Source organism: Carya illinoinensis, chromosome 9, assembly GCF_018687715.1.
Source record: "Carya illinoinensis cultivar Pawnee chromosome 9, C.illinoinensisPawnee_v1, whole genome shotgun sequence".
NCBI classification, from domain to species: domain Eukaryota; kingdom Viridiplantae; phylum Streptophyta; class Magnoliopsida; order Fagales; family Juglandaceae; genus Carya; species Carya illinoinensis.
The window spans coordinates 42,026,983-42,038,697 of record NC_056760.1 but is presented as its reverse complement, the minus strand read 5'-3'; the positions used below and the strand labels follow the sequence as shown (position 1 = coordinate 42,038,697).

At 33.1% G+C, this 11,715-nt stretch overlaps 2 protein-coding genes across 4 annotated transcripts; one reads left to right on the top strand and one right to left on the bottom strand.

The window, feature by feature from the left end:
- Positions 1–282: 282 nt before the first annotated feature.
- On the bottom strand, positions 283–3,652 carry LOC122275398 (protein trichome birefringence-like 3). The gene is made up of 6 exons (XM_043084432.1): positions 3,348–3,652; positions 2,988–3,231; positions 2,717–2,888; positions 2,425–2,624; positions 2,148–2,306; positions 283–872 (listed from the first exon to the last, which is right to left on the bottom strand). The coding sequence occupies exons 1-6, from the start codon at positions 3,544–3,546 to the stop codon at positions 536–538; spliced, it is 1,311 nt and encodes a 436-aa protein (XP_042940366.1). The 5' UTR covers positions 3,547–3,652; the 3' UTR covers positions 283–535.
- Positions 3,653–9,036: 5,384 nt separating this feature from the next.
- Positions 9,037–11,622, top strand: LOC122277606 (bifunctional monothiol glutaredoxin-S16, chloroplastic). Of its 3 annotated transcripts, none has more exons than XR_006229040.1 (3): positions 9,037–9,591; positions 10,433–11,122; positions 11,367–11,622. XR_006229040.1 is itself a non-coding variant. In XM_043087678.1 (2 exons), the coding sequence occupies exons 1-2, from the start codon at positions 9,052–9,054 to the stop codon at positions 10,934–10,936; spliced, it is 1,044 nt and encodes a 347-aa protein (XP_042943612.1). In that variant the 5' UTR covers positions 9,037–9,051; the 3' UTR covers positions 10,937–11,181. The 3 variants fall into 3 exon arrangements, 1 of the variants encoding a protein (XP_042943612.1); XR_006229041.1 differs by lacking the exon at positions 11,367–11,622 and adding an exon at positions 11,238–11,297; XM_043087678.1 differs by lacking the exon at positions 11,367–11,622 and having other exon boundaries at positions 10,433–11,181.
- Positions 11,623–11,715: the final 93 nt, after the last annotated feature.

Genomic DNA, 11,715 nt, shown 5'->3' with positions numbered 1-11,715 from the left:
TTTTAATTGTAATAAATTAATAACGAAAATCCGATTTTCTTGTAGTGAATGTGGTCTATATATGATTTTTTCGTTGTTAAATTATTATTGTCAAAATTTGAGAGTTGATAAGTGTGGCTTTTGGGAAGCTCCAGGAGATAGAAAATAATTAGATCATGTGTCGTATCATCAAGTATTCTTAAACCATAGACTAAAATCATGTGATGGCCACGTTGCAATGAAATTATAGAACTGCAATATTGGTGCCTATATATTCATGACGGCAATGAAAATCCCAAGTCATATTGCTAACAATCATGACGCTGATCTTTTTAGGTAATTAAGTCCGTGGATTGGGTTTTTACGGCCAGAGACATGAAGCTAGATCAGATTTCGTGAATGAATGCTTTGTTATATATCATGATACCATGCAAACAAAATCAAAGGATATAGACAAAAACAAAAAAACAAAACAAAAGGCACGTATAATTGATCATGTCTTGTCTGTGACACAAACTTGGGCATGAAGGATCGATCCGTGTGGTCTTGTTTCTTGCTACAAATGTGCCAAAAAGATTTGATTCCAAGTATCTGGGACCCCTGGCAAACACCAGTGTATGCAATCTGCATGGTGAAGTGGGTCAGCTTTCTGCTCATCAGTTAGAACTTTCCCCCCCGTCTCTGTGTAAACGGATGAGTGAGCATCCACTCGGTACTCTGAGATTTGTGTTATGTTGATGACTGTTACAGGAACTTTCATTTTCCTAACTACACTTGCTACCACGCTCATTATTCGCTTGTCGGAACCACTTCCCCAGTGCTTCTTTTTCATCACTGGCTTTGTGTCGTTGAAACATTTCAATAATCCACCTGTGCTGTTCCAGTCTTCGCTTCTGCAGAGAAGATATTCGACTTTGGAAATAACTACCATGCATCATTAGCAAGAAGAACATCGTTTTATCTATACACTTATTATTATATAAACAGTGGTGGAACCAGGAATTTTTCTGAGGGGGCCAAATTTTTTAGTGTCCGACACATTAAAATTTAAAAATGATAAAAATATATACAATTAGATCTTGATAATTTGCAATATATACATAAAAATAAAATTCTAAAAATAAAACATTTTAATATATGTTTAAGATTTTTTACAATAACGTTTCATGAAATAATATTTATCTATTATTATTTTTATAATGAAATATTTAGAATTTATTTACTTCATATAAACTATCAAGTAATTTTTTAGAATGTCATCTTTCATTCTAATATATATGTAAGTTAGTTTATTAAGTTTTGTGTAAACTCTAGATATTTTCATGTCACATTAAGCATATAATATTATAATAGAGGCCTTAAATAAGAATTTTCTTGCTTAATGAAGTCTAGACCAGGATAAAATCTCTCAACCATTTTCTATATAGATCACTAATATTAAATGGTTTTTCTTGTATTTTTACTTTAGATTCCAAATTAAAAAGTCTAATATTATATAACAAAAACTTTTGGGATCCATATTAATAAGTTTATTATTTCTCTTAAACTTAATTTTGATTTAATTTTGGTGAGACCACACTCTTGAAAATAAATAATATATATGAATTATACAAAATTTTGAGACCATAGAAAAAAAATTGAAAAGACATTTTTAAGTATATTAAAATTTTATAGAATATATAGAGATTATAAATTTTTTGGGGGGCCATTTTCTATATTTATAAAATTATGAATAAAAATTAAGGTATATTTTTATTTTTCAAAATTTTTTATATATTTATGTGATTCCGCCGCTAGAGAGAGAGAGATATATATATATATAGAGAGAGAGAGATATATATATATAGAGAGAGAGAGATATATATATATATATATAGAGAGAGAGAGAGAGAGAGAGAGAGAGAGAGAGAGAGAGAGGGTATGTATACTTCAAATCGAAGTTTGTTCTGAAAATGCTGTAGTAGGTGCAGACGAGACATTTTGCAAATGATCAACAGGGCTTGAGTTGGTGAAAGATGTTTAAGTTCCAAAGGAATTAAGTGTCATTGAACTAAAATTAGTCCTTTTTCTTTATATCCTAACTGGAGTTTGTTTCAAGTGTACTTAAACCTTACTTAAACCTTAAATGAGATACTATGGATATGACTCAGAGAGAGAGAGAGAGAGACCTTGTGTGCGTAGGGGACATGGTAGTGAAGAAGACACGTGTCTTATTGGGATTGATAGTTGAGTCAACCCAGTTGGCCCACGTCTTCAAACCTATTTTGTAAGCAACTGGTGTATCCAACTCTTCGAACCCTTCTTCCCCGTTTGCAAAAGATCCCCATCTGCGCTCAATTAGACATTAAACGGAAATCAACCGATGATACAACTGCGCAACAATAATAACGTTCAATGTAGACATTTTTTTTTTCAATGAAACAGCTAGGTTCCAAGAAAACTTACAGTGTTTTGAGTCTAAGACCACTCATCCACCAAACGTAAGTATTGAAAACAAGTATATCAACACCTAACCAGTGTTGGGCATGCTTTGAAACAGAATCCACTTTCAGTATTCTTTTCTTTGGATCTGCTATAATGTTGATATCGGAATTGGACTCGACAAGAAATGGGGCCCAGTAAAATTCGATAGTTGCATTATATTCCTGAAGGATATATAAATGGGAGAAAATATTAGCTTTTCTTAGCACTTACTCTTCGGAGGATTAATAATTTGTTCAATCGAAATCTCTTTTACCTTAGCTTTGAAGACTGTATGAGAGCGGCCACGTCGGAGGAACTTCTGGTCCTCTGGTATAATGGATTCAACCATACATACGAAAGATTGCCATTGACCTCGCTGCAGCGAATCTCCCACAAACAGTAGCCTCTTTCCTCGCAGTTTCTTAAGAGCCACTTCTGGATTAAACCTACAGATATAATAAATCAGCCCAACTATCATGTGATCAGTGGGAGAGTTTTGTATACAGAATTAATATTAAACTGTTGGTCATGTTATGATCATCAACCTAGGCAAGGTACAATCTTCCGGCTGCCATTCCCAGTGGCGGTAATCAGAATCCGGGCGTCCATTCTTGACGCAAGAAACTTGTCTATCGAGATACGGGCATGACATGTCCGAGTACAAGGGCTTTATAGAACGGTTAAAAACCCACTTTCCACTAGCGACATTGCATTCCTCCGGGTCAAACTCAAACCTATCATCTACAATGGAGTTACCCATATCATGATTCTCTGCAGCTGTATCATGATCTGATCATGGAAAATGACGGTGCAACGTTATAACCAACATCAATAGACAAGCTGGGAAACATCACTAATTAAGATGGGAAAAAAAAAAGCAACAAAGTTGCTGCGCTTACACTTACTTGATTTTTTAACAGAGTTTTTTCTGGTACAGGTTTTGGGCCTGAAAATGGAGCTGTGAGAAAGAAAAGTAATGGTTTCTGTATACAAGAGAGCCATGAAGGCAACAGCACAAACTATAATAATAATGACGGGAAGAGGTAGCCTTCCTCTGGGAGGTTTCATTGTGCCTCCTGATGAAGTAGAAGCTGGTAAACTCATTGGAGGAGATTGTGAGTGAAGATCTCAGAATTAGCAGCTTAATGGTGGAAAAAAGAGTGGGGGAATTTATGCATGCAACAGAATGATGAGGACTTTGAGAGTAGTGGTTTCTGAGGTGGGATTTTATTTATGGGGTTTTTGAGTAGGAGTAAAGCTAAAGCCATGTATGGTTGGGCGTTATTACCTATTTCAAAATGTAAATGGAGGTTAGCAATTAAGTTGAAAGGCTAACATCTTGGGCTCCTTGTCATGTCTTTATATATATTGGAAGATTACTTGATGGTCCAACCACTATGCTAATACCATTTTGTTGACCTTTTAGAATTAATTTTAGGTGAGAATTGGGTAATTTGTTGCAACTTGCTAAAATAGGGTACCAAAGAAAAGCTCTCTCTCTCTCTGTCTTTGGATTCCGGCCAATCACAGATCAGTTTCTAGTGGAAATGGTAATAGTGATACACCATCTTGTTTCCATAACAGTAGGTGATAAAGACTCCTGCCCTCAAAAAATTCGCTGTCACTGTGAAAGGCCAGCGGTCTTATCAGGGAATAGTACGACCGGAGACAGCTGCTGGTTTATGGAATTTTGGATCAATTGTAGTGGCCGATTATAAGCAGATAACAGAAACCCGACCGCCCTGTCGGTTTACTTCTTGTGTATTTTTCCTAATCACGATGATTCATAAAACAAGCAACAAAATTATTATTAAAAACATAGAAAATGATAGGTTATAACTGTCCTATAATTTATTTATTATTCTTTTGTATTTAATTTTTTTAATTTTTTATTTTACTTAATGATGAGGGTAGTTACTATTAATAAAATTTTATATTTTTAAAAAAATTTTCTTAATAATTAAGAATGTTAAAAATAATACTTTAAAAAAAATAAATAAAAAACTTCAAATCTTTTATAAGTAATAAATAGGTCGTAACTCTACCATTACCTTACAAACTATATATATATGAGCGGTATTATTCTGCTGCTCAAAGTTCACTTCTCAAACTGACCGCTAGGTAATTTTTTTTTTTACATTTTTTAATATATTCAAAATAGTTTTTTTTTTTTTTTAAAATACATCAATACACTTAAAACAATTTCTTTAATCACTAAAAAAAAAAAATTATGACCAGCGATCGGACAAGAGCAGAGGGCATAGTGACTTTTCCATATATATATATATATATAATATGGTGGTGAATCTTTTCCACGCAATCAATGAGAGAAGATAGGAGGAATTTTGTTTAGGGTTATGTTGCCAAGCCAGCAGCCGGGGCCTACTGCAACATTGAGTACTGCATGAGTCGATTTTGAAAAATCGATGTTTTTTCTTTTCTTTATTTTTATCTTTTTTAAAAATACTTTGTAACCTTTGAAAGTTTTGGGAATTGATGACATATCTTGAATGATAGCGATGATTTTTCAGCCTTTTATTATTTTCAGATCCTTCTGTTTCACTTAAATTTATCGGGATTTAACTTGAAGTTACTTCTTTAGAGAAATTAATGTCCCGTTTGAATTTAGAGTTAATCTTAACTCATCTCATCTAATTATTAAAATTTTTTAAAATATATTTTCTATTAAAGTTGGTATAATTAGATTGATTTGAGAGGGTGTGAATTTTGTAGATTTGTGTTCGAGTTGCTTTATTTTCTATATTTTTTTGGGAAAAAAATCATAAAACGATTTGACAAGAAGTTTTTGATTAAATAGAAATTTCTTTTTGAGATCTAAAGACTGAAGATCGATGATCAGAACTTTTTGTAGAAATTTTTTTTAAAACTTTCTTTATATGGATACATCATATCCTTGAAGTTGTTAAGACATCTTGAATTCTCTTGATGATGAAGTGTCTCCGACTAAGTTATCAAGGATTAGTACCTGCATATATGCGGCCTGTCTTACTTTGTAGGGGGGTTTGATCAATTAATAATTCCACTAGCTCATGTGCATTAACTAAATGCAATTATTTTATCAACTCCTAATCATTGAGTCCTATTAATAGTGGTGGGCCTTAAAGATCATCTAGCTTTTAGAGATCACGTTGGGAAATAATGCTGTGCAGAATTGTGAAATCAGCTAAGTATTACCAATAAGATATTTGGTATGAATAATAAGACTTTATATCACATTCATTCATGTATGTGACATTTTGAATATTATCATGCAACGTGGATAATGTATAATATACAAAGGAAGGACTTTAAATAATACTGTATACATTCCTCCTTGAAAGTTATCATTGCTTAGAAATGATCAAAGGTATTCACAATGTAATGACCTTGATTTTTTATGATGAGTCGTGAGTGAAACGGACAAGGCAACCCACACATGTTGCTTTGCTGCTGCTGCTGCTGCAGCCGATCACGATCGGTCTAGCTAACAACCACAGACCGGACAACTGAAATTGGGCCAACCTGGAGATCCTTAATTAACAAGAAGAAGTACCGTGTTGGAGAAGCTCCCAATGAGAAGAATCTGCTCGAAATGATGGTCCTAGGTACTACGTAATTTGCAGATAATCCATATCGAGTAAAACTAGGTAATGCAGAGATCATGATGTTGATCCCTTTGATAAATGGATTTGGCCTAATTAATTACACCTTATAATATCCGATATTGGAGGAGTGATTGCAAACAGTTATCATAATGCTACTGTATCCACATAAAAAAAATTGACCATAGGCCAGAAATCTTGTTTTATATGGAAATTATACAAGTTCTAGGTCTTGTTTTCCAACATACTTTTGTATTATAAGCAGTGAACCTGAATTTTAATCTTTTAGGAGCTGGGATGAACTATTATACATGGGGAACAAGTTGGTCCAGACGGTTAGCAAGGTGAGGGATATTTTCCAGAGATCCGAGGTCAAATTATGCATAAACATTATCGTACGGAAAATCTTAAAATTTTAATAAATTTTTTTTATATAATTTCCACGTAGACAATTTCTCACTTGAGACCACCTGAATATTCCATTCAATGCTATGACACTTCCTCCAAAAAAAAAAAAACAAAGGAACTAGAGAAATTATTAGTTTCATTTCTTAATTTTCTAAAATTATTTACTTTAATTCTATTATTTGATCTAGGCCCCTCCTTTTGTGTCTTTAGTTGTATTAATTTATAATTAGCTATAAAATATGGGTTGTGTTATATGCTATACTCTTTATTTTATTCTCGTTACATTATGATGATGTGACAATATTTATTGACTATTAGATTAATTCTTATTTTTTAAAATAATAAATCCAACGCCGGATAGATAATGTCAAATCAATATATTAGGATAACAGCGAGGTGATTCATGTATAATATAAGATAATTTCCATAAAACCACCTTTCATTTCATTTTATTTTTTAATTCATCGTTTCACTTCCTTAAAAGAATAATTATATTTGCAAGCATATCTAGTAAAGGCACTCTCTAGTATCTACATCGTTAACATAACAACATTTTAGTTTAAAAGGAAATTTCAAAATATATAAACATTATGGAAGTTTAAAATGTAATGAGGTCATATTGTTCACCAACTTTTAAAAATTTTATTTTTATCAAAATTAGAGGTGTTCAAAACGAAAAAAAAAAAAAATTATCATTTATAAAATAAAATAAAATAAAAATATAATACGTAGCATTACTTTAAAAAATATTAATTTACAAATAGAATGATTCTTATAAGAGAACTGTTATAGACACAAAGAGATTATACAAAATAAACCCACAAACTGACATCGTTTCATAGAATCCGTTAGATTTATTTTTTAATAAAAATGATTTTACAATTTGACGTATTACATTAAGTCATATCAGTTTAGAGCATCCACATTGGCTTGGTCAAATGAGGTGCTTGGCCAAATTTTACATGATTTGGCTCAAAAATCCTTCACATTGGATTGGGTAAATCTAAAATAATTTGGACTTTTGCTATAGTGGTTGGCTAAAGATGGAAGACCACTATTCATTCATCAAATATTAAAATATTAATTTTTCATTTCAAACAAATAAATTAAATTAATTAGAATATAATTAACATTTAACATTTAGAATATAATTATTATTAACAATATTTTTTAATATTAATTGAATATAATATAATTATTATTAACATTTAACAATACTTTTTTTAATATTAATTTAATTAGAATATAATTACTATTAGCATTTAATAATACTTTTTTGTAATATTAATATTAATTTAATTAGAATATAATTATTATTAACATTTAATAATACTTTTTTAAATATTAATTTAATTAGAATATAATTACTATTAACATTTAATAATACTTTTTTAATATTAATTTAATTAGAATATAATTACTATTAATATTTAATAATACTTTTTGTAATATTAATTTAATATAATATAATTATTATTAACATTTAATTGGTAGAATTACAAAATATGAGAAAATAAATTAAATAAAAAATTTATTAATTTAATAATATTTTATTATTATGTAGAGAATAAATGGCTAATCCAATGTGGGAATTGAATTTTGATGGAGTAGGCAAATGTAAAAAAGTGTTGTTATTGGCCAAATTTAAAGATGAATTTGGCCAAACCAATGTCAATGCTCTTAATGAGTTTACTTTTATATAATCTATTTATGACTAAAATATTTTCCTTCTTGGAATGGACTGGAGCATCCAATCTAACAGCCTGCTGGGCCTGGTTCTCAGATCAAATCCAATCCACAATTTACATAACTCTACACAACGGATTGGAATTTTGGAATTGGGTTAGAGCCCTAGTAGTGGCCTCAATAAACTTTAACTAAAATTTAGCTAAAAAATTCACTTTTATATATATTTTAGCTAGTCACGTTTTATAAAATCAAATAATAGACTCAATAAATCTTTCACTATTTTATTAAAATATTATTTTTTAAATTTTTCTTTTTTTAATTCTAATTCTAAAAGTAAATCATGTGAAACAAGAAGAGTCTCAGAATAAATCACAAATAACTATCTCTTCCAGCCCCACCCCTGCACTCTCAATAAAAATCCATTCCCTTTTCTTCCTTCTCCATCCAGATTTCCACATTCCAACACCTAAACATCACAAACCAATAAAACCCACGAAACAACAAACCAGATTTCCACATTCCAAAGAAAACACTAAGACATATCCACATTCCATTATCTCAAAAAAAAAAAATTTAAAAGAAATCAGCTTGGGCGTGGGTTTACTTGTATTCAGTGATAAGGATGAAAATAAAGGAATGAAATCGTGGGTCACCTGTAAATGGGTTTATAAATAAATAAAATCGTGGATCACCTAATTTACAAGTGAATGGAAAATAATACTTCGACTACTGAATTTTTTATGTGAAAATATTGTTTTGGCTAGCAGCTTTGGCTTAATAAATTTGGCCAGTAAAAATATTAAAAGCTAAAATTACTATTTATTTGTTGAGTTTACTACAACTCTTTTTTGTGCAGTTTAGCTAAATTTTAGCTAAATTTTGAATTTGTTCCACTACTAGTGCTCTTAGGATGTTATCAGCTGCACCCAATTATTTCTCTCCGATCTCCGATGAAACAATAAACGACCAACAAGACATAAAAGGCCGAAAGCAAACAGTGATTATATCCGATAAGCTCACCCTGGTTGCACAGCGATTCTCCGTTCACTCTCCCCCAATGGCCACCGCCACGGTCAGCCTATCTCTAGTTCACGCTTCCCCCTTTCTTCGCTTCCGCTCCCCTTGCTCTCCCCCAAACGCCCCTAGTCTTTTACTCTATTCACACCCTAAACCCTGCCTCACTGTCTCGTCCGTTTATCTGAAATCCAACGCTGCAGCTAAACCTCGCGCCATAACAATTGCTTTAGCTCACAAGAAACTATCGGAAACGGAAATTGTCGCCGTACCTCCCGCATCCGAGCAACTTTCCGGAAATTTTCCGTCCGATGCCGGCGTTTACGCCATCTACGACAAGAACGAGGAGCTTCAGTTCATTGGCATATCGCGGAACATTGCGGCGAGCGTTACTGTGCACCAGAAATCGGTGCCGGACCTCTGCGGCTCAGTCAAGGTATGACGGGTTTATGGCTTTGTAAATGATTAGCTCTAATTTCTTGCACCGAGAAAGTTTGGCATATTGAAATGAAAGCGTTGTGAGTGAGTATAAGCGAGCTGTTCAAATTCTCTGCTTCAAATGCCAATGAAAAAGATATATATTGGTAACCACTGTTAAAAGTTTCTGAATCGTTATAGGCCTTGGAATGACATTAGCTAATTAATTGTGAGCTATGGCGATAATTGAATTTGAGTGGTTTGCCAATTTGTTAATACTTAGGGACCTAGGGTTGAACCTTCTTCTATTACCAAGCTTGAGAAAGAATGTTTCATCTGCAATGATGCTTAAGCTACACTGAAGCAGGATCTGGTTGTAGTGACCAAGCTGAATATTCAAATGCCTGTCTTCGATCATGTACCCACCTTAAAATATCAATAAACCCTGCCAAATTCATGTGTGCTAGGATTAGATCCCAGGAATTCTTATGAGTGTTGTTGGCACCCAACCAGTAGAGCGATAAATGTTTTCACCTCCTATTAAGATTTTCATATATCTACAAAATCACTAACCTTAGTTAAAACTAATTACTTGATAAATGTCATCTCCATCCACAAGCTTCGATTTTGAGAATTTTTTCCCTCTAATGAGACAAAATAAAATGTGATGAGATAAACCTACTGGTGTTTTTGTTGCATTTGGTAACAATATCCTGTGATAATAGTGTCTCCTTTTGCACAATAATGATGAAAGAAATGTATCTTCCTATCAATATCGATCAAAATATATCTTCCAATCAGTGACTGATAAAAAAATATCTTCCTATCAGCGACTTTACTAAGAAAAAGTTGTATTGTAGGTCGGGGTGGTAGATGATCCTGACAGAACAGCTCTGACCCAAGCTTGGAAATCATGGATGGAAGAACACATAAAAGCCACTGGAAAGGTCCCACCAGGTAATGAATCAGGGAACGCCACCTGGGTCCGACAGACACCAAAGAGGAAGCCTGATCTTCGGCTGACTCCTGGCCGTCATGTTCAACTGACGGTCTCACTGGAGGAACTCATTGATAGGTTGGTAAAGGAAAACAAAGTGGTGGCCTTTATCAAGGGTTCCAGAAGTGCACCAATGTGTGGATTCTCACAGAGGGTGGTTGGCATCCTTGAAAGCGAGGGAGTAGATTATGAAAGTGTTGACGTGCTCGATGAAGAGTATAATAATGGATTGAGGGAGACTCTGAAGAAGTATAGTAACTGGCCCACATTTCCGCAGATCTTTGTGAATGGTGAATTGGTTGGAGGTTGCGATATTCTGACTTCCATGTACGAGAAGGGTGAACTAACTAGTTTTTTCAAGAAGTAACTGTCAAATTCCTCAGCAATTGGTCTTCTTGTAATGCGAGGTGGCGTAGGAGATCAGGGACAAGAGAATGGGACTATGCATGTGGTAATTGAGGTCAGAGTATGGTTGATTACTAAACAGTGTGGCGGATGTTGGGCACATACTAGAAAAGCTGTATCAAAGAGTGAACTGTTCAAAGTTAGTAAGGTAAAGCCGATTAAGCATCAATACAAAATATTTTCTGCCTGGATTTCCTCTCTGGATCATTTTCTGCTCCTCACTCTTGTTCTCTCTTATTTTCCTCTTGCATGTTTTCCGTCAGCAAAATACTAACGTGTGCTTAAATACAAGCTTCCATAATTCCATTTTACATGGGAAATTATCACCAAGAATGGCAAATGCCAGAGTTCATACTAGAACTGAAGACCCCAAATTTATCGTTTGTATGCAGATCATATTTTTATGAGGATTGCTATCATGCTTTTACGAGGATTGTTGTGTTCACAGAGAGATTTCAAGAAACTAGAAAGTGAAGCTCATAATTGATACAGCTAAATGTGATAGGTTAGATCTATTTTAGAAATAAAAAAAAAGAAATTTTCTAATATGATGTATCGCAACAAACTACATTAATTTGTAATGTGTTTGTAAACTAAACATTTCTCTACTTTTATTGCCTTGAGTTGGCAATCATGAATTATCTTCAATTGGTTTTGCTCTTGATACAGGACGATCCATATGTGCTATACGTGCTTAGGTGCACAGGATCTCATGGTTTCTTCTGCTTTTCTTTCTCCTTT